This window comes from Heptranchias perlo, chromosome 24 (genome assembly GCF_035084215.1).
Source record: "Heptranchias perlo isolate sHepPer1 chromosome 24, sHepPer1.hap1, whole genome shotgun sequence".
Lineage (NCBI taxonomy): Eukaryota > Metazoa > Chordata > Chondrichthyes > Hexanchiformes > Hexanchidae > Heptranchias > Heptranchias perlo.
Genome location: NC_090348.1, coordinates 6,098,740 through 6,126,236, shown reverse-complemented (window position 1 = coordinate 6,126,236; position 27,497 = coordinate 6,098,740). Strand labels below are relative to the sequence as shown.

Genomic DNA, 27,497 nt, shown 5'->3' with positions numbered 1-27,497 from the left:
TTGCTCTTGCATAGAGCCCACGCGGACTCGATGGGCTGAATGGCCTCCTTCTGTGCTGTAACCTTTCTATGATTCTCTGATTTTAGAACAGCAAATAGTACCAGGACATGTCTTCCTGGTTTTTATTTTTTAAGGCTAAACACTTAATTTAACCCAACTGGTAAGAGGCCATTCAGAATACCACGTGCAATTTTGTTTCCCCTAGCTACAAGTTGCCTCAACCCCTTGACTCACGCTGATCCCAGTGCAGGTACTGGGATGTATCAATGAACTCCTTCCGCATGCAATCCAAATGTACAATGGTTTCATAAAATATATTTACGAACATGCATTTTTGGGAATCCAATTTTTTTTTGAAAGGGGAGGGGTGGTGGGGGGGTGGAAATCTCTCCAGTTCACTGAGAGTTTTGAGAGATGAACACCCTATGATGCCTTATTGGCAAATCCCAGGATCATCCTCCCAACTCTACCAATCCATTTGGTTCCCTCAACTCACTATTACTACTTGCAGTTCCTACAGCCTGTCTCCTTGCAACATTCTTCCGCTGAGTGCTGGGCTTAAAAAAAGATAAAATTAACTACACAGAGTTAAGCTAACATTTTACAGTAATCAAGGCCACCAATTTAGTTTCCACACAAATATGCACAGAATCATGAAATTTGAGCCCTAAAGTATCACTAACATTGCTACAAAACTCTAATAAAAACACAATTTGACTTACTCAATCACCATAAGCCAGTGGCTCTGATAATATATTGTATATTAGTTATATTGTATATTAGTTACAATATATTATGTATTGTATATTAGTTGCCAGCTGTGGCTCAGTGGGTAGCACTCTTGCCTGAGTCAGAAGTTATGGGTTTAAGCCCCACTCCAGAGACTTGAGCACATAATCCAGGCTGACACTCCAGTGCAGTACTGAGGGAATGTTGCATTGTCAGAGGTGCCATCTTTCGGATGTGATGTTAAACCGAGATGTTAAATGTGATGTCTGCCCTCTTAGGTGGATGTAAAAGATCCCATGGCACTATTTGAAGGAGAGCTGGGGAATTTTCCTGGTGTCCTAACTAATATTTATCTTTCAACCAACATCACTAAAACAGTTTATCTGGTCATTATCACAATGTTGTTTGTGGGGCCTTACTGTACGCTAATTGGTTGCCGTGTTTCTTGCAACAGTGACTGATAAGATTTTGATCTTTCTGGTCTAGTGAATTAACAGACACACTAGCACCAAAGGGGTTGCAACAAGACTGAGACAAATCTCAAGTTATAGTCTGATGTGGGAATCCATATTTAAGATCAGGTGAAGTCTGAATAATATAATTTGGAGAACGTGAGATATTATAGAAAGACTCGAGGATTGTAAATAAGGATTTATATCCTTTAAGCAATGATAGTAGTGCGATTTGCCAAGTAATCTACCTTTCAAATCAGATTACTGTAAATGATGTTGGGATTGGGCCTGGAGATAATTAGTGGAACAAAATTTGATAGAATGATGGACAAGACGCCACAGGGAGAAAATGGAATCAGAGACATACTGTTTCTCAGCACAAAATCAAGACAGGATGGAGCCCATTGGGAAGATGATTTGTGAAAGAAGAGCAGGAGGAGCAGCAGAGAAGCCGAGAGATACACATTTAATCTAGGATGCCCACGATATGAGGTACAAAGGGATGAATGTAAGGGATTTTGGGGGGGGCCTACTGATGCAAAACATTAAATAGATAGCAATGCTACTTGTGGGGCTTGGAAAGGGGAGAAGATACAGCTGTACCAAACCTTCCCAAAATAACCAGGGGAAGATTACCGACCAAACTGGGGGCGGGGTGCAATAGACTCCTATCATCAAAATTTATTCTTTGCAATGAACACGTAGCAAGTAGGCACAAAAATTACCAATCCAGAAGCACCAAAAAAGTATGGAAGCTATCAGTGGAGAATCAGTTGTTAGCAAACACAATGATTTCCTGTTCGTCTCCCTGGTCAATGAAATCGCTCAGTATTTCTACGGAAGAAGATGGGATCCCTAGTCTTTCAAAGTGGATCAACTGGAAACAGCAAGGGTAGAGAAAACAATAATGTGAAAGAGAGTTAGCAGAGATACAGCAAGGTATGGGTGCCCATGTGGTGTAGGGGTCAGAGAGGAAGTGGCTGAATGATGGAGAGTATCTTGGGAAAAGGAATGGGGTCAGCGAGGTACAGCCACAGAGGTTTAAGAGTAGGGAATAAATACCGTTTCATAGAATGAAGCAATTTGATACTTATAGAAATAAAAGATTTTCATAGAATCATAGAAGTTACAACATGGAAACAGACCCTTCGGCCCAACATGTCCATGTCGCCCAGTTTATACCACTAAGCTAGTCCCAATTGCCTGCACTTGGCCCATATCCCTCTATACCCATCTTACCCATGTAACTGTCCAAATGCTTTTTAAAAGACAAAATTGTACCCGCCTCTACTACTGCCTCTGGCAGCTCGTTCCAGACACTCACCACCCTTTGAGTGAAAAAATTGCCCCTCTGGACCCTTTTGTATCTCTCCCCTCTCACCTTAAATCTATGCCCCCTCGTTATAGACTCCCCTACCTTTGGGAAAAGATTTTGACTATCGACCTTATCTATGCCCCTCATTATTTTATAGACTTCTATAAGATCACCCCTTAACCTCCTACTCTCCAGGGAAAAAAGTCCCAGTCTGTCTAACCTCTCCCTGCTCATTTTGCATCGAATGAGCTGATCACGTCTTAAAGCATCACACATGGAAAGCATGTGTCATACTTGCACATTTGGTTTAAGGATCATGGGGTAAACTTTCACCTTCATTGCACGGGCGGTAATCTGGTGGAGCGGATCCGATTGGCCACCCATTATAGAAGCCGCCCGAATTTTCATTTCATTGATTCTATAAAGATCGGTGGAAACCCCGTTTGCTCCCATGTCCCACTAAAGTGACAGTGACTTTCAAAAGGCGTTTGAAAAAGTACGACATAACAGACTTGTTCAGAAAATAGGAGCACGTGGTATTAAAGGGACGGTGGTAACTTCGGTATGTAATTGGCTAAGGGATGGGAAGCAGCGAGTAGTGTTGAACGGATGTTTTTCAGATTGGAGAGAAGTACGCAGTGGGGTCCGCCAGGGGTCGGTATTTGGACCATTGCTTTTTTTGTTATATATAAATGACCTGGACTTGGGTATAGTATGTACTTGAGTACAATTTCAAAGTTTGCATATGATACAAAACTTGACAACGAAGCAAATAGTGAGCAGTATGCAGGGTACGGTAGCATAGTGGTTATGTTACTGGAATAGTAATCCAGAGACCTAGACTAATAATCCGGAGTCATGAGTTCAAATCCCGCCATGGCAGCTGGGGAATTTAAATTCAATAAATTCTGGAATAAAAAGCTAGTATCAGTAATGGTGACTTATCAGTAAGGGCGACCTTTGTCGTAAAAACCCATCTGGTTCACTAATGTGCTTTAGGGAAGGAAACCTACCATCCTTACCCTGTCAATTACATACCGAGTTACTATGTGTAACTCCAGACCCACAGCAATGTGATTGATTCTTAACTGCCCTCTGAAACGGCCTAGCAAGCCACTCAGTTGTACAATCCCACTACAAAAAGTCATAATAAGAATAAATCCAGACGGGCCACTAGGCACCGGACACGACAAAGGCAAACCAAGCCCAGTTGACCCTGCAAAGTCCTCAACAACATCTTTGACTTGTGCCAAAATTGGAGAGCTGTCCCACAGACTAGTCAAGCCTGACATAGCCATACTCACAGAATCATAGCTTTCTGCCAATGTCCCAGACTCTTCCATCACCATCCCTGGGTATGTCCTGTCCCACAGGCAGGACAGACCCACCAGAGGTGGCGGTACAGTGATATACAGTCAGGAGGGAGTGGCCCTGGGAGTCCTCAACATGGGCTCTGGACCCCATGAAATCTCACGATATTAGGTCAAACATGGGCAAGGAAACCACCTATCACCCACCCTCAGCTGATGAATCAGTCCTCCTCCATGTTGAGCACCACTTGGAGGAAGCACTCAGGGTAGTAAGAGCACAAAATGAAGTCCCCCACCCACAGTACAAAGTCCATCACCAAGAGTTGCTCAGTAGCACCACAGCTGACCAAGTCCTGAAGGACATAGCTGCCAGACTGGGACTGCGGCAGGTGGTGAGCGAACCAACACGAGGGAAAAACCGACTGACCTCGTCCTCACCAATCTACCTGTCGCAGATACATCTGTCCATGACAGTATCGGTAGGAGTGACCACCGTACAAGTCCTTATGGAGGCAAAGTCCTGTCTTCACACTGAGAACACCATCCAACGTGCTAAATGGAATAGATTCAGAACAGATCTAGCAGCTCAAAACTGGGCATCCATGAGGCACTGTGGGCCATCAGCAGCAGCAGAATTGTATTCCAGCACAATCTGTAACCTCATGGCCCGGCATATTCCTCACTCTACCATTACCAACAAGCCAGGGGATCAACCCTGGTTCAATGAGGAGTGTAGAAGCAGCACCAGGTGTACCTAAAAATGAGTTGCCCACTTGGTGAAGGTACAATACAGGATTACATGCAAGCTAAAACAGCGGAAGCAACATGCTATAGGCAAAGCTAAGCGATTCCACAACCAATGGATCAGATCAAAGCTCTGCAGTCCTGCCACATCCAGTCATGAATGGTGGTGGACGAGTAACAGGAGGAGGAGGCTTCGTGAACATCCCCATCCTCAACGATGGCGGAGTCCAGCACGTGAGTGCAAAAGATAAGCCTGAAGCGTTTGCAACCATCTTCAGCCAGAAGTGCCCAGTGGATGATCCATCTCAGCCTCCTCCCGATATCCCCACCATCACAGAAGCCAGTCTTCAGCCAATTTGATTCACTCCACATGATATCAAGAAACGGCTGAGTGCACTGGATACTGCAAAGGCTATGGGCCCTGACAACATCCCGGCTGTAGCACTGAAGACTTGTGCTCCAGAACTAGCTGCGACTCTAGCCAAGCTGTTCCAGTACAGCTACAACACTGGCATCTACCCGACAATGTGGAAAATTGCCCAGGTATGTCCTGTCCACAAAAAGCAGGACAAATCCAATCCAGCCAATTACCGCCCCATCAGTCTACTCCCAATCATCAGCAAAGTGATGGAAGGTGTCGTCGACAATGCTATCAAGCGGCACTTACTCACCAATAACATGCTCAGTTTGGGTTCTGCCAGGACCACTCAGCTCCAGACCTCATTACAGCCTTGGTCCAAACATGGACAAAAGAGCTGAATTCCAGAGGTGAGGTGAGAGTGACTGCCCTTGACATCAAGGCAGCATTTGACCGAGTGTGGCACCAAGGAGCCCTAGTAAAATTGAAGTCAATGAGAATCAGGGGGAAAGCTCTCCAGTGGTTGGAGTCATACCTAGCACAAAGGAAGATGGTAGTGGCTGTTGGAGGCCAATCATCTCAGCCCCAGGACATAGCTGCAGGAGTTCCTCAGGGCAGTGTCCTAGGCCCAACCATCTTCAGCTGCTTCATCAATGACCTTCCCTCCATCATAAGGTCAGAAATGGGAATGTTTGCTGACAATTGCACAGTGTTCAGTTCCATTCGCAACCCCTCAAATAATGAAGCAGTCCGAGCCCGCATGCAGCAAGACCTGGACAACATCCAGGCTTGGGCTGATAAGTGGCAATTAACATTCGTGCCAGACAAGTGCCAGGCAATGACCATCTCCAACAAGAGCGAGTCTAACCACCTCCCCTTAACATTCAACGGCATTACCGTCACCGAATCCCCCACCATCAACATCCTGGGGGTCACCATTGACCAGAAACTTAACTGGACCAGCCATATAAATACTAGGGCTACAAGAGCAGGTCAGAGGCTGGGTATTCTGTGGAGAGTGACTCACCTCCTGACTCTCCAAAGCCTTTCCACCACTTACAAGGCACAAGTCAGGAGTGTGATGGAATACTCTCCACTTGCCTGGATGAGTGCAGCTCCAACAATACTCAAGAAGCTCAACACCATTCAGGACAAAGCAGCCCGCTTGATTGGCACCCCATCCACTACTCTAAACATTCACTCCCTTCACCACCGGCGCACTGTGGCAGCAGTGTGTACCATCCACAGGATGCACTGCAGCAACTCGCCAAGGCTTCTTCGACAGCACCTCCCAAACCCACGACCTCCTCAAATCTAGAATGACAGGAGCAGCAGCTACATGGGAACAACACCACCTGCACGTTCCCCTCCAAGTCACACACCATCCCGACTTGGAAATATATCGCCGTTCCTTCATCGTCGCTGGGTCAAAATCCTGGAACTCCCTTCCTAACAACACTGTGGGAGAATCTTCTCCACACGGACTTCAGCAGTTCAAGAAGGCGGCTCACCACCACCTTCTCAGGGGCAATTAGGGATGGGCAATAAATGCCGGCCTCGCCAGCAACGCCCTCATCCCATGAACGAATAATAATAAAATACCAGGGATGAGGGACTTCAGTTATGTGTCGAGATTAGAGAAGATAGGATTGTTCCCCTTAGAGCAGGGAAGGTTAAGGGGAGACCGAATAGAAGTGTTCAAAATTATGCAGGGTTTTGATAGAGCAAGTAGGGAGAAACTGTTTCCTCTGGTAAGTGGCTCAGTAAGCAGAGGTCATAGATTTAAAATAATTGGCAAAAGAAGTAGAGGGGAAATGAGGAGAAATTTTTTCACACGGAGGGTTGTTAAGGTCTGGAACTTACTATCTGAAAGGGTGGTGGATTCCATAGGAGCTTTCAAAAGGCAATGAGACATGTATTTGAAGAGGACCAATTTGCAGGGTTAAGGGGAAAAAGCTGGAGAGTGGGACTAAATTAGACAGCTCTTTCAAAGAGCCGGCATAGGCACGACTGACCGAATGGCCTGCTTCTGTGTTGTAACGTACGATGATTCTATGCTCCGATTCAGGTCATAGAACTGTTAAGTACGCTGATCAGTCACATTTGGAACAGGTAACAGAAATAGAAGATTGTGAGTGAGCTTCCCTACTCCAGAAGTGACAAGATCACATTGTTCCATCTGTCTTGGACCCAGAACACCCCATGTGAAAGAAAGAATTGTATTTATATAGCACCTTTCACCAAAGTGTCCAAAGTGCTTTACTGCCAATGAAGTACTTTTGAAGTGTAGTCACTGTTGTAATGTAGGAAACACGAAAGCCAATTTGTGCACAGCAAGGTCGCACAAACAGCAATGAAATAAGTGACCAGATAATGGGCTGAATCTTGCTGGAAAATTAATCGTGTGTTCACGACGCACGGTGTTATTAATGCGCAAATCAGCCAGCAAGTTCAGGGGATTAATAGATACACTGAGTTGCAAATCTCCAGAACTTGCTGGTCGATTTACACTGCTCCGCTGTTTGCTTCGCACAAACAGCATCTCGCCCTGAGCCTCCCGTTATTTTTAAGAGCTTGCTGTATTTGCATATTAATTGAACATTAAACTAGACGCAGAAAGTTAGGACTGGAACTTAACGAGGTGATAATCGTTAATGCAGTGCCAATCAATCTCTCTGGCCCAGAAAGGGAACAATTTAAATTGTTCAATCTCATTCCTGCCTGTAGTCAATTGTTGTTAAAGATTTTAAAAATGTCAAATTTAAAATTTTTACATTTTTTTTCTTACGTTTCTTGTCTCTTATTTCTCTCTCTCTTAATCCAATTTTTTCTTTCCCTCTCTTTCGGTACCTGATTTAACTCTAATTCATGAACTTACCCCTCGTTCCTCTGTTTCTTTCTCAATCCTTAAATCTCATTGGTTAAGGAGACAGACTGTTGGTCCCGTTGTTCACCAAGGTCCCAGATGCCCCGTTGCCCTCACCATGCTGTTAGCACCACGCACTTCCAACAATTTTGAGTGAAGGGTGCAGGAAGAAGTTTAACTAACACTGTACGCCATGAGATGCCCTGCTCCTGGCCCAATGTGTTTTAAGTGTTGGTTGAGAGATAAATATTGGCCATGACACTGGGGAGAACTCTCCTGCTCTTCTTTGAATAGTGCCATGGGATCTTCCATCCTTCCGAGAGGGCAGACGAAGCCTCAGTTTAACATCTCATCTGAAAGACAGCACCTCCAACTGTGCAGCACTCCCTCAGTACTGCACTGAAGTGTCAGCCTAGATAATGTGTTCAAGTGTCTTAAATGGGATTTAAACCCATGACCTTCTGACTGAGAGGTGAGAGTGCTACCACTGCGCCAAGGCTGACACTTACGAAGGGTCAAAGCTGAAGCATGTGGTCAACATGCTTCCTATAAGGCATCAAGCACCCAATGTCCCAGTGATTGCCTCCTCTCACCTTGGATAATGGGTTATTCTATGATATACTGGACAGTTTCAATGAATGCAATAGTTCTATAACATATGTTGCAATGAAGTCAGGGAACTGACCCCTGGAAGGATCAATTGTCCAACATAATTTGAGTGTACAAAAAAAAGTGGGCAGATCAAAATTCTTCAGCAATTATATAGGGCGACATCAGGAGAAAAATCAAAAGTCTGAGAGAATTGCTGATGTGAATTATTGAAATGCAGGCCATTAGTTTTATCTAAACCAACAAACTATTTACTTGGTGGCTTAGTTAAACAATAGGATCGATATGCTGGAACACACTAACAGAACCGAACATTGCTTGGATAATACAAACCGGTGAAATTAATGCTGCAACTTGGATTAATCCTGGTCAGCGAAGTCCAGGCTTTTTGTCTTGAAGGAGCACAAAGGTGGATACCACAGAATCTCCGGAACCATATAAAAACTTTAAATCTGTGCTCCCATTAATTTGCACACGTCCCAAGTTGCTGATATGTACAGATCTTGGTGTTCTGATTTACGATTTATCTACCAATGGGGCAACAGGACTAAGAACAAATTTTTCCAAATCTCCAGGCTCATAAAATTCAAAACCAGAGAGCAAGATGTACAAGTGCAAATAGGACGGAATTATCTGGGCTTCAAGGGTTAAATGCCAGGGGTTGAGGCCGTATGTGACCCACGGGCTGTAGTTTTGACACCCCTGATCAATATGAATTCTCCTCCGTTAAGTCGCTTCTTAAAACCTACCTCTTTAACCAAGCTTTTGGTCGCCTGTCCTAATGTCACTTTCTTTGGTTCAGTGCCAAATTTATTTTTGTGTCTGATTACGCTCCTGTGAAGCACCTTAGGACATTTTACTACATTAAAGGCACTATTTAAATGCAATTTGTTGTTGGAGAGGTAGATAATTCATATTAAGAACTACTCCCATCACTGATTATATTTTAAACCAGGTCTCATTAGTTGGTGCCACCATTCTACCCAAATGGCTGGAATTCAACTCAAAAACAAGGACCATTCAAGGCCTTCCAACAAGCAACGATGCTGGAGGATACAACATAAAGGTGACAGCTCGAGGAAATATGCAGCACAAGTCAAGCCAAGTTTCTACAACTTTTCAACTGTTGGTTTTGAACGAAGATCGAAACACCAACGAACGGAACACCACAACAGGCCGTCGCTTTCCAACATCGGACAAGTAGGATTTAGATTTTTTTTTTCACTTCAGTAAGAAATTATGAATGTTTTAAAACTATTGAGTACAACCTGCTCTTGATGGGTTATTATCTTGACTGTACAAATAGCTGATCTTTAGGGTCACCTCCATCTGACACTGCTTTTCTTGACAATTTCCTTGGGGATCCAACCACATTATAGAAACTTATCAAAATCTGGTCTCAGATCTTAAAATCAGTGCTGATCTTTAGTGAAATTCAGGACAAATTAATGATCAAGTTTCTTATGCTAATCAGTACGGAACTAGAAAGTAACCCAGGGCATTCATCTTCAAGCAAAAAAAAAGCACTTTCATACCTTTATACCTACTGTAGTTATATTTTATTAAACATAACTAAAATGTTATATTTACAGATTTAATTTGCTAAAGCTATTTTTTCCTGTCTTCAGCTTTCACTTAAGAGGATGTACAGCAGATGGTCCCACCGTTTACGCAGGTGTTATCCTCCAGGCCAAGATCAACTCTTTAGGAGCGAGCAGTCGCATATCTCTCGTCCTATCCATGGCTGAGTATCTACGTACAGATCCATTTTTATTAACACTATGCCCATTCAGGGATATGACGAATCTTAAACCGAAGATGATCCATATTTTGGCTTCTGAAGCCGGCAACAGGAGTTCTACGGACAGAGAAGCGGTAGAAATCTATTGGCCTATCAGCTGCGGGAGCTTTGGGATGTTGCAGGAACTCAGTCAGGTTTTGAATCATAATGTCTTCTCCGGTCATATTTCACAGTATTTAGGATGGCATATTTCAGGCTGGAGGGTATTGAGAAAAGGAAAAAAGATCATGCATCTTCAAAGGAACCGGCGCCAAGTTTTAATGGTTTCACCAACACCTGCAATGACACCACCTAAACCAACCTACTTAATCAGACCTGAGCCTACAATACTTACCCAGATCTTTACCAAAACTTTCACGTCAAACATAGACTATTCAAAACTGGATTCTGCAACCGAGCAGGACAGATGGGATGTACAAACTACAGCGTCAGGCATCCCAACGTCCCCGAAAAGGCAACAAAGCTCCCCGTTCAGAACCTCATTCACTTCTGTTCAACTCAAAGCATCCATTAATTTCACAGAGATTTACTTGAGCAGTTTCTCTGGCTTTGTGCTCTCATTCCCACCACCAACCTCACTTGCAATGAAGTCTGTTTTAGAAACGACCAAACTTTTACCCTTATTTACGCTGCCATCAAAACCTGTAACGTCATTAGACACACAAACTTCACATGTGCTCTTGGCTAAATCAGAGATGGAGTCAATGTTCCCAAGTTTCCCTGTGCTTGAACCCTCAAGTTATTTTCTCCTTGGTACTTCATCTCTCAGAATTGCGCAACAGTCACAACTGTCACCTACTCCAACAGTGGTTACTGAGTTTGTAACAAAGGGGATTCAAAGCATAATTCCAACAGTTCTCACTTCCGCTACCCAGACCTCCTCTATAGCCATCATACAACCTCAGCTGACTGAACAGTTTACTGTTACTGCCAGCCCAAACATACTATCTTCATCAATGTCATCACTATTTGACGAAACTACCCTACTGACTGCACTGAACACGTTTGGTACACCCATTTTGGATAAAATGGCACCAACAGTCTTGGCCATCATCACTAGCACTAACCAATATTACAAGGTGGAGACTTCATCAGTTAAAGCTCTGCATAGTTATAGCATGACTGATAGTCCTAAGTACTTACTTCCTCTCCCAACTCTCTACAGTCATTCATCAGTCATCAGTACGAAACTAACTTCTCCATTACGCACTCCTCCCATCCATTCCTCAATATTTGTTGGTACCACAACAGCACTTACGGTAAATTCATTGGCTTCTGGTGATCATATACTCAGATCTCTGCTGTTTCTATCAAATACCTATGCTTCTCCTCAAAAAATGACAAAATCCCAGGATATTTACAATGCCTTTAGCTCTCTTTCAACGATTCATCTGAACACAAGTTTATTAGGTAAGTAATTTGGTTTCATTTCTTAGCCCCTACAGTTGAGATATCACTTTAATAGTATCCTGTTTTAATAGGTTATTTATTGCTGTTTATAAAACAGTCACTTAATTGCCTCACTGAACCATCTTCAGCCAGAAGTGCCGAGTGGATGATCCATCTCAGCCTCCTCCCGATATCCCCACCATCACAGAAGCCAGTCTTCGGCCAATTCGATTCACTCCACGTGATATCAAGAAACGGCTGAGTGCACTGGATACAGCAAAGGCTATGGGCCCCGACAACATCCCAGCTGTAGTGCTGAAGACTTGTGCTCCAGAACTAGCTGCGCCTCTAGCCAAGCTGTTCCAGTACAGCTACAACACTGGCATCTACCCGACAATGTGGAAAATTGCCCAGGTATGTCCTGTCCACAAAAAGCAGGACAAATCCAATCCGGCCAATTACCGCCCCATCAGTCTACACTCAATCATCAGCAAAGTGATGGAAGGTGTCGTCGACAGTGCTATCAAGCGGCACTTACTCACCAATAACCTGCTCACCGATGCTCAGTTTGGGTTCCGCCAGGACCACTCGGCTCCAGACCTCATTACAGCCTTGGTCCAAACATGGACAAAAGAGCTGAATTCCAGAGGTGAGGTGAGAGTGACTGCCCTTGACATCAAGGCAGCATTTGACCGATCCTGGCATCAAGGAGCCCTAGTAAAATTGAAGTCAATGGGAATCAGGGGGAAAACTCCCCAGTGGCTGGAGTCATATCTAGCACAAAGGAAGATGGTAGTGGTTGTTGGAGGCCAATCATCTCAGCCCCAGGACATTGCTGCAGGAGTTCCTCAGGGCAGTGTCCTAGGCCCAACCATCTTCAGCTGCTTCATCAATGACCTTCCCTTCATCATAAGGTCAGAAATGGGGATGTTCGCTGATGACTGCACAGTGTTCAGTTCCATTCGCAACCCCTCAAATAATGAAACAGTCTGAGCCCGCATGCAGCAAGACCTGGACAACATAAGTGGCAAGTAACATTCGCGCCAGATAAGTGCCAGGCAATGACCATCTCAAACAAGAGAGAGTCTAACCACCTCCCCATGACATTCAACGGCATTACCATCGCCGAATCCCCCACCATCAACATCCTGGGGGTCACCATTGACCAGAAACTTAACTGGACCAGCCATATAAATACTGTGGCTATGAGAGCAGGTCAGAGGCTGAGTATTCTGCAGCGAGTGACTCACCTCCTGACTCCCCAAAGCCTTTCCACCATCTACAACGCACAAGTCAGGAGTGTGATGGAATACTCTCCACTTGCCTGGATGAGTGTAGCTCCAACAACACTCAAGAAGCTCGACACCATCCAAGATAAAGCAGCCCGCTTGATTCGCACCCCATCCACCACCCTAAACATTCACTCCCTTCGCCACCGGCGCACTGTGGCTGCAGTGTGTACCATCCACAGGATGCACTGCAGCAACTCGCCAAGGCTTCTTCGACAGCACCTCCCAAACCCGCGACCTCTACCACCTAGAACAAAAGCAGCAGGCACATGGGAACAACACCACCTGCACGTTCCCCTCCAAGTCACACACCATCCCGACTTGGAAATATATCGCCGTTCCTTCATTGTCGCTGGGTCAAAATCCTGGAACTCCTTTCCTAACAGCACTGTGGGAGAACCGTCACCACACGGACTGCAGCGGTTCAAGAAGGTGGCTCACCACCACCTTCTCGAGGGCAATTAGGGATGGGCAAGAAATGCTGGCCTCGCCAGCGACGCCCACGTCCCGTGAACGAATAAAAAAAAAACTCGCGCCTGCCATATCTGGCAATCCAGTTTGACCCATCTCCACAAACACAATTGATGCTATTCCTTATTCAACCAACAGCCAGTGCTGGGTCGGTTTTTCCCCTCATTCCCTTTGACAGTCCTTGCTGACAGAGAGCTGGATGGTATGTCCACCTCCATGCGATGGATAACTTTCCTCTGAGGAAATGTCGGTAATAGGCTGGGATTTGAAACTTGGGTCTCAATGCCTGGCACGTTATCAGAAACCGCTGTCCCATTAAGAGTTTACGTGCCAGTCATGTGAACTTCTATCCGTACTGCCTTGCTCTGGAAGCATACCATTTTCTTTTGAGGGAGAGTACAGAAGAAAACACCAAGCATATGCAGTGAAGCATTGCAAAGAAAAATATTGCAAGAGCAAAACAGTGCTGGTTTCAAATCTTGTCAGTGCCGTCAAAAGAATGTCGCAGCCTTAAATACAATCAATACTAGATAATACGGCCACCACCTATTCTCAAGAAAACCCCTAATGGCCGGTAGGTTTAACAGGTTTGTTTCCTTTTTGAATAAAGTAATTGAAACATTATCATTGGAAATTTATCGGAGTTATAGATCCATCTTGGTAAAAATGTATCCCCGAGATTAAAACCCAATGTCAACAATTTGGCATTAGGCTTTCAAGATGTTAACAAAATACTTTCCAGAGTTCAACTCTGAAGGAAGCCTCGGATCAGTAGATTCTTCCAAGCCAGAAAATGGCTGTTGTAAGAGCAGTTGTATTATATCTAGCCCTCCATCTTCTGTATGTGGTTGTGAAAGTTTCAGTTTTAAATCAATAGTTGGGTTTTTGTCAGCGGGGAAGATGTAATCAAGGTTATTCTGTCAGATAATGCGCATTATCCTCAGTTTAATCAAGAAGCACTTTTTCACACAAAGGGTAGTGGAAACTCACTCCCTCAAAAGGCTGTGGCTGCTGAATCAATTGAAATTTTCAAGACTGAGATCGATAGATTGTTGTTAGGTATGGGTATCAAGGGGTATGGAGTGAAGGCAGGTAAACGGGATTGAGGTACATGATTTAACTGAATGGCAGAACAGGCTTGAGGGGCTGAATGGCCTACTCCTGTCCGTTTGTTTTTAAGTACGTAGTCTTGAAAGTTGGCATGGTCTTTTGTGATATTAAATTGCCAATTTTGAAGATTACATACTTGTTTTTCCTGAGTACGTTATGTAAATAACCTTGATGCAGTGGATAAATCCATCACAATTAATGCTTGTATGGAGCAATCATAAGGCCATATCCAAAGTATTTGTCCAAAATTAAGTTTCACTTACCCAAGAAAGTATGGTACTTAAAATTTTATCCGCCATCACAGTCTCTCCATTTATATTTCTAGAACCTTGCTTTTCCATAGACAGGGCATCCACTTGTCCAGGGGGCAGTTAGTTTTCATTTTCTAACAAAACTATTAAGTCAACCCATTTCCAAATAATAGGTGATAGACTGGATAACAGTATAAGAATCCATCAATTAAGCTGATATTGATGGAAAGAGCACAGGGGATACCACTTCCATTCTGCATTACTATGTATGAGGTGTTGAAGAGAATCGATTGTCTGGGTCCAAATCTGCATTGCACCCTTGCATAGAGATCAGGAGCAAGTTGATATGGTCAGAAGAAAGCCTCACTGGATACTAAGGAGCTTTTTCCCTTCGTTGTGGGTTCTATAACAAGGGGACATAGATTCAAGGTAAAAGGCGGGAGGTTTAGAGGGGATTTGAGAAAGAACTTTTTCACCCAGAGGGTGGTTGGAGTCTGGAACTCACTGCCTGAAAGGGTTGTGGAGGCAGGAACCCTCACAACATTCAAGAAGCATTTGGATGAGCACTTGAAATGCCATAGCATACAAGGCTACGGACCAAATGCTGGAATATGGGATTAGAGTAGACAGGGCTCGATGGCCGGCGCGGACACGATGGGCCGAAGGGCCTCTATCCGTGCTATATAACTCTATGACTCTAATATTCGTGGATTAGGCCCTAGCAGGCCAGTCCCAACTACACTCTTTGAATCTCAAGCCTGTCTGTCCACTCAGTGGTGTTTGGTTGAATTCATGCACGAGCCTGAGTCTTGTTAATGTAAGAAACTGTGGAGGAGGCTGTAAAGGTAACTTGCCTTGAACATTCATCAAGTCTATCAGCTTACGGCAATGGCCACACCCTACTGCTTCCTGGCAAAACAGCATTTACTTCTTGAACTTTTGTGCAGGAGGGTTCAAGTACAAATGGTCTCCTTTATAGTCTTTGCATTTGATATAACCATGAGCTCGAGAGCCATAAGCAGCACGATGCTATTTGGCAGTGTCCAAGGACATGCTGCAAAACTCAAATTAATTTTCTGTCTGATCTGGAACACTCCCATGTTCTTGCTGTGGCAGTTCAAGAACTAACAAACAACTGGTACACTATAGAAAATTACATAGAATTTTACAGCACAGAAACAGGCCATTTGGCCCAACAGTTCTATGCTGGTGTTTATGCTCCACACGAGCCTTCTCCCATCTTACTTCATCTAACCTGATCAGCAGAAACCTTCTAGACCTTTCTCCCTCATGTACTTATCCAGCTTCCCTTTAAATACATCTATGCTATTCACCTCAACTACTCCACGTGGTAGCGTGATACTCTCTGGGTAAAGAAGTTGCTCCTGAATTCCTTACTGGATTTATTAGTGACTATCTTATATTTATGGCCCCTAGTTTTGGATTCCCCACAAGTGGAAACATCTTCTCTATGTCTACCCTACCAAACCCCTTCATAATTTTAAAGACCCCTATCAGGTCACCTCTCAGTCTTCCCTGTTCCAGAGAAAAGAGCCCCAGTCTTTCGTGATAGTTGTACTCTCAGTTCTAGTATCATCCTTGTAAATCTTTTTTGCATATTGTCCAGTGCTTCTATATCCTTTTCGTAATATGGAGACCAGAACTGTGAACAGTACTCTCAACATGGTCTAACCAAAGTTCTATACAAGTTTAACGTAACTTCTGTTTTTGAATTCTATTCCTCTAAAAATGAACCCCAGTGCTTGGTTTGCTTTTCTTATGACCTTATTAACCTGTGTTGCTATTTTTAATGATTTGTGAAACTGTACCCCTCGACCCCTTTGCACCTCTACTCCACTTACTCTTCTTTTCCAAGGAACAGGCAGCCTCTTTATTCCTCCTACCAAAATGCACCACCTCACACTTATCTATTGAAATTCATTTGCCATTTACACACCCATTCTGCAAGTTTGTTAATGTCTTCTTGTATTTTCTGTCTTCCTCAGTATTAGCTATACCCCCCAATTTGGTGTCATCCGCAAATTTTGATACCGTACTTCCGATTCCAAAGTCCAAATCATTTATGTAAACGGTGAACAACAGCGGTCCCAGCACCTATCTCTGTGGAACACCACTTCCCACCTTCCGCCAGTCTGAGTAACTATCTTTAATTCCTACTCTATTTTCCGATTTGTAGCCAATTTGCTATCCATTCTGCTCCTTGTCCCGACTCCACATGGCCTGACCTTAGTCATGAATCTACTATGCGGTACCTTATTGAAGGCCTGTTGAATATCCATGTATATCACATATGTAGGGGGCAATGCATTAGCCACTGGAAAATTCAAGTGGCAGCTTTTGAAGTGAGGCAAGAGAGTTGAACATATCAACCACAGAACGGCAAATAAAGTATGCTTCAACTCCAGAGAATCTGAACAAAAACTGAAGCAGAAACACATTAAAATAGTAAAGTCTGGAAGAAATTATTCCTGGCATGGAGAACAGTAGCTTTGCTGCCAATTCAGATAACTAAAAATGGGTTAAATCTGGAATGATGACTTGCATATAACATGGGCTGGATATAAATTCTTAAAAGGGATATCATTCCTATGACTTCACCTGTTAGGTTGACAACCTTTTTGTTTGTATGTGGAAGCTGAACAAATAATAAGGAATTGGGGGTGTTGAACATTATTTCACTGAAGTTTATTCACAGACCAGGGAATTCTCCCAGTGTCCTGGCCAACTTTCCTCCTGGAAGAGAGATCAACTGCTCATTGGTCTCATTGCTGTTTGAGGGATTTTGCTGCGTGCATGTGGTTGGTTTACCTAATGGCAGAACCTGCGCACCAGAGTATTTCACTTTGAGAAATGTGTTACAAATGCCATCCCTTTTCTTCGAATAGGAAAAAAAAAGCTTTTACCTTTTTGTAAATTATATTCAAGAGATTAACATTAACAAAGTACAGTAAGTATAGATGTTCTGTTTTTTCCATTTTGCCCTAAAACAGAGATGTATACAGCAACTGAAGACAACACTGGTTTCATCAAATCCACCATGGATGACAAAAGATACAGTTCTGAATCAGATGCCAAGGTTGAAACAAGTCTCAATCTGGTCAGTCCTTTACACCTTTTGTCAGAACACACCCAGCTGTTCTCCGATGCTTCACCTTTACCAAGTAGCCTTATGCCAATTTCCCAGTTGACAACATATATCAACGTGGAGAAATCACTTTCTACAGGGATGCTGGTCACAGATGCCTCGAGCATAAAGCTAACCAAAGACGACTTGTCTTTCCACTCAATGGACAGTACACTTTGGTCAACAGGGCTAGCTTCAAGAGCCATGAAAAGTTTATTTTATGCGACACAGAAAATTGACATGTCACCAAGCCTACCGTTTGCATTTACCAATATAAGCGATATTCAAACAAGTTTGTTATTTAATGGCAGCAGCGAGGAAATTACTGGCACAAGTTATCTATTAGCACCCAACATTTTTACCATCTCACCTAGCACACTAAGTACACCAGCACACTTACAAAGCTCATCAGAACCCATTTCAGTACATACAATCAAACCTGAATTAATGGCTACAAATATTTTGTTACTTAGTTCAGACAGAAAGCTTTCAGAGTCTACCTTATATTCTGTCAAATCAGGCACTATGTTTTATCCTCAGTCACAATCTTTTTCTTATCCTAATAAAGTTATTTTGTCCTCTTTTGACACACAAACAGCTAACTTTCTCACTACCACATACATCTCTGATCAGTTGATTCTCACCTCAATTTTCTTTTACTCTTTTGAAACTGTATCTTCTCTATCAATTGGAGAAATTGTAAAGCAATCAATCAAACAATCACACGTTCCTTCTATTTCTTTTCAAGAACATCCAGTGCTGTCTACCCATTCAATGATTCCCATGTATTCACACTCATTCCAAGAAAACCAATCTAGTCGGGACTCTATTAATCCTTTAAATTCATCCATCGATGGCCATATACTATTACACCACTCAAGGTTCATCACTTCTTCTCTTACAGCAGTGGATCGCACACCATATTCACTCTTGGTCTCTCACTCAGCCACCAAACTCGTATGGTCTTCTGTGACTGTTACATCCTACTCATCAGTCAGAAAGGATCTTATGCTGTCCACCTTCACAATGTCTCCTACTTCTCCATTACCTGAATTTTCTTTTCTGTCCACAGTTCAAGATCCTCTTACCAGTTTACAGTCATTCAGGCAAGTTAAAAATCAGTTCAGCCAGGGTGATTCCATCAGTTTTCCACCTTCGTTTACAGATATTCTGCCATCAATTAATTTCACTGAGACTTTCAGCTCTTCAGTTCCATCCAATGAGCTAAAAACATCTGTTGGTGTATTTGAGGCATACAGTGACAATGCAAGAATGCCTATTACTACCTTAATGACACAGAATGATAGCCTACCATCTCTCATGCCATCATTCTCATCCCAGGTGGACTTAAGATATCCCACTTCACAGCCATTTTTTAGCCATTATATTGTATCTACAGAGTTGTCATACTTCATCTCATCTTTGCAACAGACCATACCGTTACCTGAAAGTTTGTTTCATTCCTTTGGGTCACATTTATTCTATTCCACAATATCCTCTACTAACACACATCAAATCAGTCAGTATTCAATGAATGCAATGTCAGTCAACAAGATTGGCATTTGGCAAGACAGTTACAATCACACAGAACAGTTTCAAGTATCCAGCATATTAAACATCTTAATACCCAGCCAGTCAAGCCTCAGCATCCCTACTTTTAGTTTTGACGAAAGTCTAGTATTCACATACTGGTCAAGTCAATCAATTACAGCACCAGTTCACTCAGTATTAATACAAGAAACACATGCCTTCAAAAGTTGGACTTCTCAGGATACGTTCACGAAGATTCCAAGTTCCTCTCAAACAACTATAATTGAAAGTCTGAGCCCCAAGGACACAAAGAAGATTTCATCTACCCTTGAAATACCTGCCTCAGAGTACAATGGTAAGGTACAACGTAATTACCTTATCATGCATCAGTTTTATATCACTCTACTTAATGCAACTTACAGCATTGCAATGAATGCGATTCATTATGCTCCATCTTATCTTTTACAGTTGGCTATAACTTCACAATCTTTTGCACACTATTATTCTGTTATGTAATATTGCTGCATAATTCAGGAATAATGAGTCTTGAATTCTAAGTCCTTTTGCATTTTGGAAGGCTTATCATAAACCTAAATTGAACTGGCTGTCTCAGGTACCGAACGGTGAAATCCATCACTATTATTAAAAGTCTTGTGAACATCTGTGTGATGTAGTGCAATATTGCTGTACTATATCTTTAACCAGTGTGCAGAACCTTACACCATTATCCCTTCATTCAGTCATTCAATTGTGTCGTGCTGGGCCCCACACACCACCAGAGTTGTTGTCTTCAGGTTCCCTCGCCCACAAAGATGTCCGTACTTTGTATACCCCAATTCAAAACAGCACATCCCCTGATTCAGCATGATCAATGCCACAGATATTTAATAAAACAGATATTCTTTCCAGTTCTTACCATTTTCTTCCCTGATGCAAGTAGCTGTTTCCTTGGAAACATCTGTCATCGTAACGTAGAGAAAAACTGCCAGCACAAAGTTATAGTTCATATGGAGGCAACAGTACATGCAATTAATGGCTGGAACGATACCATATTTTGCCCGGTCACTTTCTATTACTGATTAGCCATTCTTTTTGCTCTTTTACTTGTCCCTTCCTCCCCTCACACCCTACACTATTCTCCAGCCAATAGGCAGACACAAACATGCTCCCAGGTTTCCATTAATACTGCTCTTGAGTTGATTTCAAGGATTTGTAAGAGACCAACTGAGTGTGACTAATTGTGGTGTTACAGATAATGGTTTACGATCTGTACATTGAGGTTCACAGGTGGCAGACCCAGGCTATGCTGCCGGTTGCTCCTACCCGTGCACAGCAAATGTACTGCCAATGCTCGCCTCCCAGTTGGTTAATTTCAAATGCTTTGCTCTTGGCTGGAGTGATTCTACACCTGGTGTAAAGCCCAGCTGGTAGGAGATTATCTGCTAAACGTGGCCTTGCAGCTTCTAGTTTCAACACACTGGAGTCAGATTGCCTTCCTCGAGTTACACTTCCACTCTTGCGTCAACATACACTAAATCAAAAGCAAAATACTGTGGATGCTGGAAATCTGAAATAAAAACAGAAAATGCTGGAAATTCTCAGCAAGTCAGGCAGCATCTGTGGAGAAAGAAACAGAGTTAACGTTTCAGGTCGAAGACCGCTCATCACTCTTTTATCATCATTTAATCACTCCTGCCCTCCATCCCATCACAGACTTCCCTTTTGTTCTTTCCTCTCCTCCTCTTCCCTGGCTGTGTACTTGCTTAAAAACTGTTAACTCTAACATCTTCCAGTTCTGACGAAAGGTCTTCGACCTGAAACACTAACTGTTTCTTTCTTCAGATACTGCTTAACTTGCTAAGTATTTCCATCATTTTCTGTTTTATTACACCAGACATGACTTGGCACTGATACAAAATTGGCATATAATGGCACTGAAAGTCTCAGATTTTACCATCCTCCCTGCGCTGGAAACCACTGGGCTTCCCTTCAGTTTCTCAGCTAAGATCAGGAGTGGTGTAGTCAGTTTCAGGGACTAGCTAATAATCTGTGGCACAATAAATGGAAATAGTGATAATTGTTAATTACGGAACGGTATTTGCAATACTAATCACATTTTATTTTTTTTTGCACTGTCCTTTAGGGCAGGCCAACAAGTCTCCAATTGTAATCAACCCAATTGAATTCATCTTGGCAACTGTAGGACAAAGATTTCATTATTCTGTACCTGCACACACATTTTTTGATCAAGAAGACGGAAATGCCAGAAACTTAACTCTGACAGTAGCTTCAGTCGATGGATCCCCTTCAGGAAAAGAGTCTTGGGTGAGATTTAATCAATCGCGGAAAACTCTGTTTGGGTATCCACTGGAGACAGACTATCAATACTCACCACAAGAATTTGTCTTGACTGCTACTGATTCAGGTGGACTTGTTGTTCAAGAAGGTTTTGTGATTGAACTCCGGCTATCACATTACACGCCCTGCCACTTGTACACAGTCAGAACAAAAAACAGTTACAATTCTTTTCTTCGAGATAGAGGAAGAGTGGTCTACTTCCTAGAAAAACTTGCTAAGTATCTGAATGACTCGAGCAGTGAGGACATTGTCCTCTTCTCCATAAAACCAGGTTCCACACTAGTATCGTGGTACAACAATTCCTTGTGTTCAGCAAGCAAAGGCGTTTTAAAGGAATGTCCAACGAGTACTATTGAAAAGTTGTTCAAACTAATCCGTTTGCCAGATGGCCGTGCACATCCATCTTTTGTTGAGACGATGTTACCAGAGTACCGAATTCAAACAGTTGAGAATGTCACTTATGGTGGAGCCTGCCTGTCTACAATGCCCACAGCAGATCTGAGTACTACGATCATTCAATCTCACAGCTCTTACTTGCTGACGACCATCTGGCCTACCATTCTCACAGTGTTGCTTCTTATTCTTCTAATTGCCTTATTAGTTACGATCTATTGCTTCTGCAGATACTCAGAAAAGATCCTCCCCTCTGAAGTACTGAGCTTTCAAGAAAACCGACCAACTGCACGTAGTCACCACTTAGAGATGCACGCACTAAGACCGAGAAAGCCACCCATGTTCATTCCTGAGGTGCCCCCGCCATCGCAGCTGTGGGTAAAACTTCCTCATCAACTGCACAGAGCAGACTTAACACCCAGTAACATACAACACAATACACCATCCCGCATCAGGCTGCCTAATTTACAATCCGAGCCACCAAAATATCAACTCCCTCCTCCTTATGAGCTGCAATCCAAAAAATAACCACTGCCTCCTCAAAAAATGCACATTGATAAAATCTGATTTATTTTGTTATATGAGCTTTAAATTATTTCGAAACTGCCAAATGCGTTATCTATCAGGATAGAAGACAAACATATTTACAAAGTGAATCTTAAACGTGCACTGCTAGGGCAGAAGGCATGGGCTTTCACATAAAACAAACTTGTACCACAAGCCAAAAGGTCAATGAATGCTCACATACTAAATGGTGTAAAATTACTGCTGATTCACTGATCCGTTCCTCTGTGGGTCTGTATTGGAGGCAAAGGATTCTTATGTCATATTGCCGAAGAACAAATTCAACAGTCATGTTTATAATCAGCCTAACTGACTGTATGGTAACATCCTGCAGACAACTAAAGAATTGGCTATCTGCTAAGACTACTGAGGAGTGCAGAAAAGCATCATCAGTGTTAAACAATTTTACAACACCAAGTTATAGTCCAGCAATTTTATTTGAAAGTCAACCCCAGTCCATCACCGGCATCTCCAGTGAATTTAAAATAAAATTGCTGGACTATAACTTGGTGTTGTAAAATTGTTTACAATTGTCAACCCCAGTCCATCACCTGCATCTCCACATCAGTGTTAAACAGACATGCACTGGGTACAGCAGTGCAGTTATATTGGACTAGCAATCTAGAGGTTGCCAGTTCAAATCCCACCATGGCAAGTGAGACTGAATGTAGTCATTTGTTGGAGGACCACGACAGCTGCCGGATTGTCTTAGAAATTAATGTCCTTCACATGACGTCAGTCCTGTACCAATGTAGTTGACAATAAATGCCCTCTAATGTGGCCCTGCAAGTCACTCAATTTGCAAATCACCTTCTCAGTGCAACTAAGGTGGGCAATAAATGCACAAACCATATCCCAAGAACAAATGGAAACAAAAGGTGGGCTGACTGACTTTATATAACAAAGCGGTAAAATTAGATACATTAGAACAGTGAACCATATTCCGTGATAAGTTGTGTGGATGTGTCTAGAGCACTCAGGAATAACATTTTTAATAAGTAGAGCACTGAAATTTGTGTAGAGACATAACTTTTATTTTTGAACAATGTAAGCTTTATGTAAATATTGTCTAAAATTGTCAATGTATTTTGTAGTAGAAAATGCCAACTTTAACAAAGAGTAAAATTCTTCTTGATCTTCGTACACAGCACAAACTTGTAATCTTTGTACAATTTGTTGCAAGTCATTTCAACAGCAGCATTTTGAGAGACTGAGGTTGAATTCCTTAAAACATCTCAGATCTTTTGTGGGAATTATTAATTTACAAACAGCATTACAGCTGACCAGGAGCTTCTGAAACATCTTGCGTTGAAGCTTCTCTTTATTGTCTGCTGGCTTTACCGTTTTCATGTGTATCCATTCTATAACACACAAAAAGACAATTTGCCAATATAGAGACTCTGTACTACAAAGTAATGTCTTACTAGTATTACTGTACTACAAACATCTTACAAATATTAGAACTACAAAGATCTGTCTTACAAATATTACATATAATTACAGTAACATGAATCAAAACAAGATTAATTTTTAAAACCAGTCTTGAAAGAAAATAACTGGCTTTTATCTAACTTTTTACCATGCCATTACAGTGCAATGAATAGCCTAGACTTACTAAGCATATGCAGGGATATACAAAAACTCGAGAAGACTACTGACCCATTTTCTTCCTTAAGATGCTGGTACAACTCAGCTTTGTTGTTAACAGAACTCAAACGACCAGCAAATTCCTGATGCTTCCTTGAATTTGCTGTATTGATTCTATTAGTCCACATAGTGAGCAAGGAAACTGGGCCTGGAGATTGTTGGGACAGAACGGGAAACAAAGTCAGTGCCCATGTAAAACAATACGACAGTAAAAATGTACGACAGCTTCCTCTCCCCATCTATAAACATCTAATACATGGCATGGCCTAAAATCAGGGTCCCTCATATTCTGCAAACTCCTCCAATTAATTTCAATCTCAGCAGCTATACTTCAGAATTTCCCCATGTTTGCATGGATTCAGCGAAGAAAACACTAAACTCCACTACAAAAAAAACTTGCATAGTTACAGACATTTTGCATGAAATCAGATTTAGTGACAGATGCTCCCAGCCATTGTATCTAGCTGTAGATGTCACTTTCAGTACGTGTCATACTGTTAACTCTTTGTGAATTTCTGTAGAGAACACAGCTGTGCTGACTGCCGACATTTCAGGATTTTCTGCCACAGAATTCCACCTTTTGGGCCATGAAATTTCTGGATATTTGTGTAAGCACAGAATCAATAAAACCTGAAAACAGAGACCAATAATATACTGCATGTGAAAAGAGGGTTGAACAGAGAGTTGGATTCTCCACCTTGGCGTTTTTTATTTTCACTGTTTCCATTTATTTGTTATTTTCCCCTTTACTATGTTGTTGCTCTCCTCCCTCATGATAAACTTTCTATGCAGCAAAAGGAGGCACATTTGGAAAATTGACAAGACTGATTTTAATTGCATCTTTAAAAAGGATAGTAAACTTTGGTAAATCAAAAAAGTTCTAAATTCTTAGTCACTCCCCCCAGCATCCCATGGTGCCTAGGATTCCCATGCTGCACTGTTCCGCAGTACAGGACCATCTACAATTCACCACTGACCACGAATCCCAATCTCCCTTTATCTTGATCAGAAGCCTGCCTAAATTCCATCTTCCAGGCAATCACCTGACAGCAACATGGTGACATTTCAGTTTTCCACAGCACCACTAAGCGCTATTCCCATTTCACTTATGCATCCCCAGCCTTTGCTTCCCCATCGGCAGCCATGTCTTCAACTGCGTAGATCTCACGCTCTGAAATTCCCCCCTTCAATTCTTCCGCTTCTCCATCTCCTCCTTGACCCTCCTAAAAACCCAACTCTTCAGCCAAATTTTTTGGTCACCCCTCCTAATGTCTCATGCTTTGGCTCAACGTTAATTTTTTTCTTCCTCTGTGAAGTGCTTTGGGATTTTGTTGTAGGTTAAAGGGCTCTATATAAATGCAAGTTGCTGTTCTCAGCCTGTAACATGGTTTATGAATCTCAATATTTTCTTTAAATACAGCAGCCAATAATTGAGAACCAAGGATGAGCAAATACTGCAATTTGTATTCTCGAACACTACATGCCAGAAAGAAGACAAAAGGAATCACTGCCGGAAGTTTAAAAGAAATATACCACCTGCGGTTACTCTTTTAAAAAAAAAAGTAATTGTCATTTATTACTATACAAGTACCCGATTTCAGTGTCCTCCCAAATATCGGTGCAGCATAGTTACTTGATATGATGTTCTGGCCATATGGCTGCAGATATTGCACCAAAGGACTCTGACCAATATCAAGCATTCCCAGTCATAGGTGCTACAGGAAAGACATGTTTCTAAGCATCCCTAAAGCCTTCACAAACTCACAACAAGCTGCATGCCCACTACAAAAATCTCTGAAAACACCAATTTCTTGTAAAATACTGATATAGTTCAAAAATCAAACAGTCTATTTTAATATGCGATGCCGTCAAAATACCAAACAGCTGAGAAATCTTAGAAGTAATATCTACCATGACAATCACAGTGAAGCAACCTTTCTAGGACTATTAGAGTTTCCATCTTCAAAAATATACAGCTGTACATATACAAATCAAAAATTACCCAAAACAAAACAATTAATTGGGCTTTCATCTTATTTCTGTCTGTGGGGGTGGGGAGAAAGAGAGAGAAAACAAGATAGAGAACAAACGAAAGATAGAAAGAAAGAGATAATCCCTGCCATATAATGTCTCCACTAGTTATTTTGGTTTTGTTACAGGATAATTAAGGCTGTTTTATTAAAATAGTTAATATAAATATTAACAGCTCCCTGTTACAAGTGACAGATCAGCATATAGCAGTGTAGTGAAGCTTTATTACTTCAGGTGCTTTACTCTCTGAGACTTGTAGCACAAATACATTTTTCTCACGTCAATTGGTCGTTGTCACCTGAGCCCAATTTACGTTCAATACATCACAAATTGCCAGAAACCCTTTTTACTGTCGTCTCTATATTATTCTTACGTCCTGTTACAAAACCTTACTTCCTACTGTCACGTTTTTGTCACACTTGTGTGTCAATCTTTTTCCATTATAAATTGCTGTCCACTTTGTAACAGAAATTACCTATCTGAACTTGTCAGCTGATGATTACATCCTCCCGCCAGTAGTGGCGCTATAGCGTGTCAGTTGTGCCTCTCCCAGCTCCTCCGCCCGTACTGCAGAGAAACGCCTACGCTCCAAACAACGCTACTTCTCTGCTTTCCAATTTGCTGTAAGTTTCACTATTTCATTTTATATTGTTATCTATAGTTAAAGTCTTGTATAAAAATAAGAAAAGGTATGACTTTCACATGGAGAGTGAATTACGCACCCTGGTCCCATCATCCCACACCCTCTAACATCGCTTCCTCATAAGGCTACACACATTCTAAGTCCACCCCCCCTACTTTCCCACCGCTTGCAATGCCCCAAAAGGTTTATTATAAATAACAAATTTATAGGGCTTTTTTTTATATATACCAGTGGGGTGTCACAGGTTCAGAAGACATTTTGAAACACGTTAATATACTGCTTTGAGCACACGCTGTATATAACATAGGATAATAGATACCTAGCAGCACCAACATAACTCACCTTTAACCTTTTCAAGAGGCTGTATTTCACCTATGCTGACCCGGGGTTTTTTGTTCAGTGGCTCAGGGGAGTCGGGAGAGTCTTTGATTATCTCAGCTTCAGCCAACTCCTCCTTTTCCCGTTCCTGTGCTCCTTTTAGCCTTTAGATAC

General features: G+C 42.3%; 1 protein-coding gene across 3 annotated transcripts in view; it reads right to left on the bottom strand.

Moving 5' to 3' along the window:
* Nucleotides 1–23,206: 23,206 nt before the first annotated feature.
* The window catches only part of ints13 (integrator complex subunit 13), a 68,936-nt gene continuing 64,645 nt past the window's right edge, over nt 23,207–27,497 (bottom strand). The window contains exons 16-18 of one of the 3 annotated variants that reach the window (XM_068004671.1): nt 27,348–27,487; nt 24,344–24,479; nt 23,207–24,045 (exon numbers count right to left, since the gene is read on the bottom strand). In XM_068004671.1, the coding sequence (XP_067860772.1) occupies nt 24,006–24,045; nt 24,344–24,479; nt 27,348–27,487 (316 nt within the window). In that variant the 3' untranslated portion in view covers nt 23,207–24,005. The remainder of the gene's footprint in view (nt 24,046–24,343; nt 24,480–27,347; nt 27,488–27,497) is intronic. The other 2 variants (XM_068004669.1, XM_068004670.1) reach the window with 2 other exon arrangements.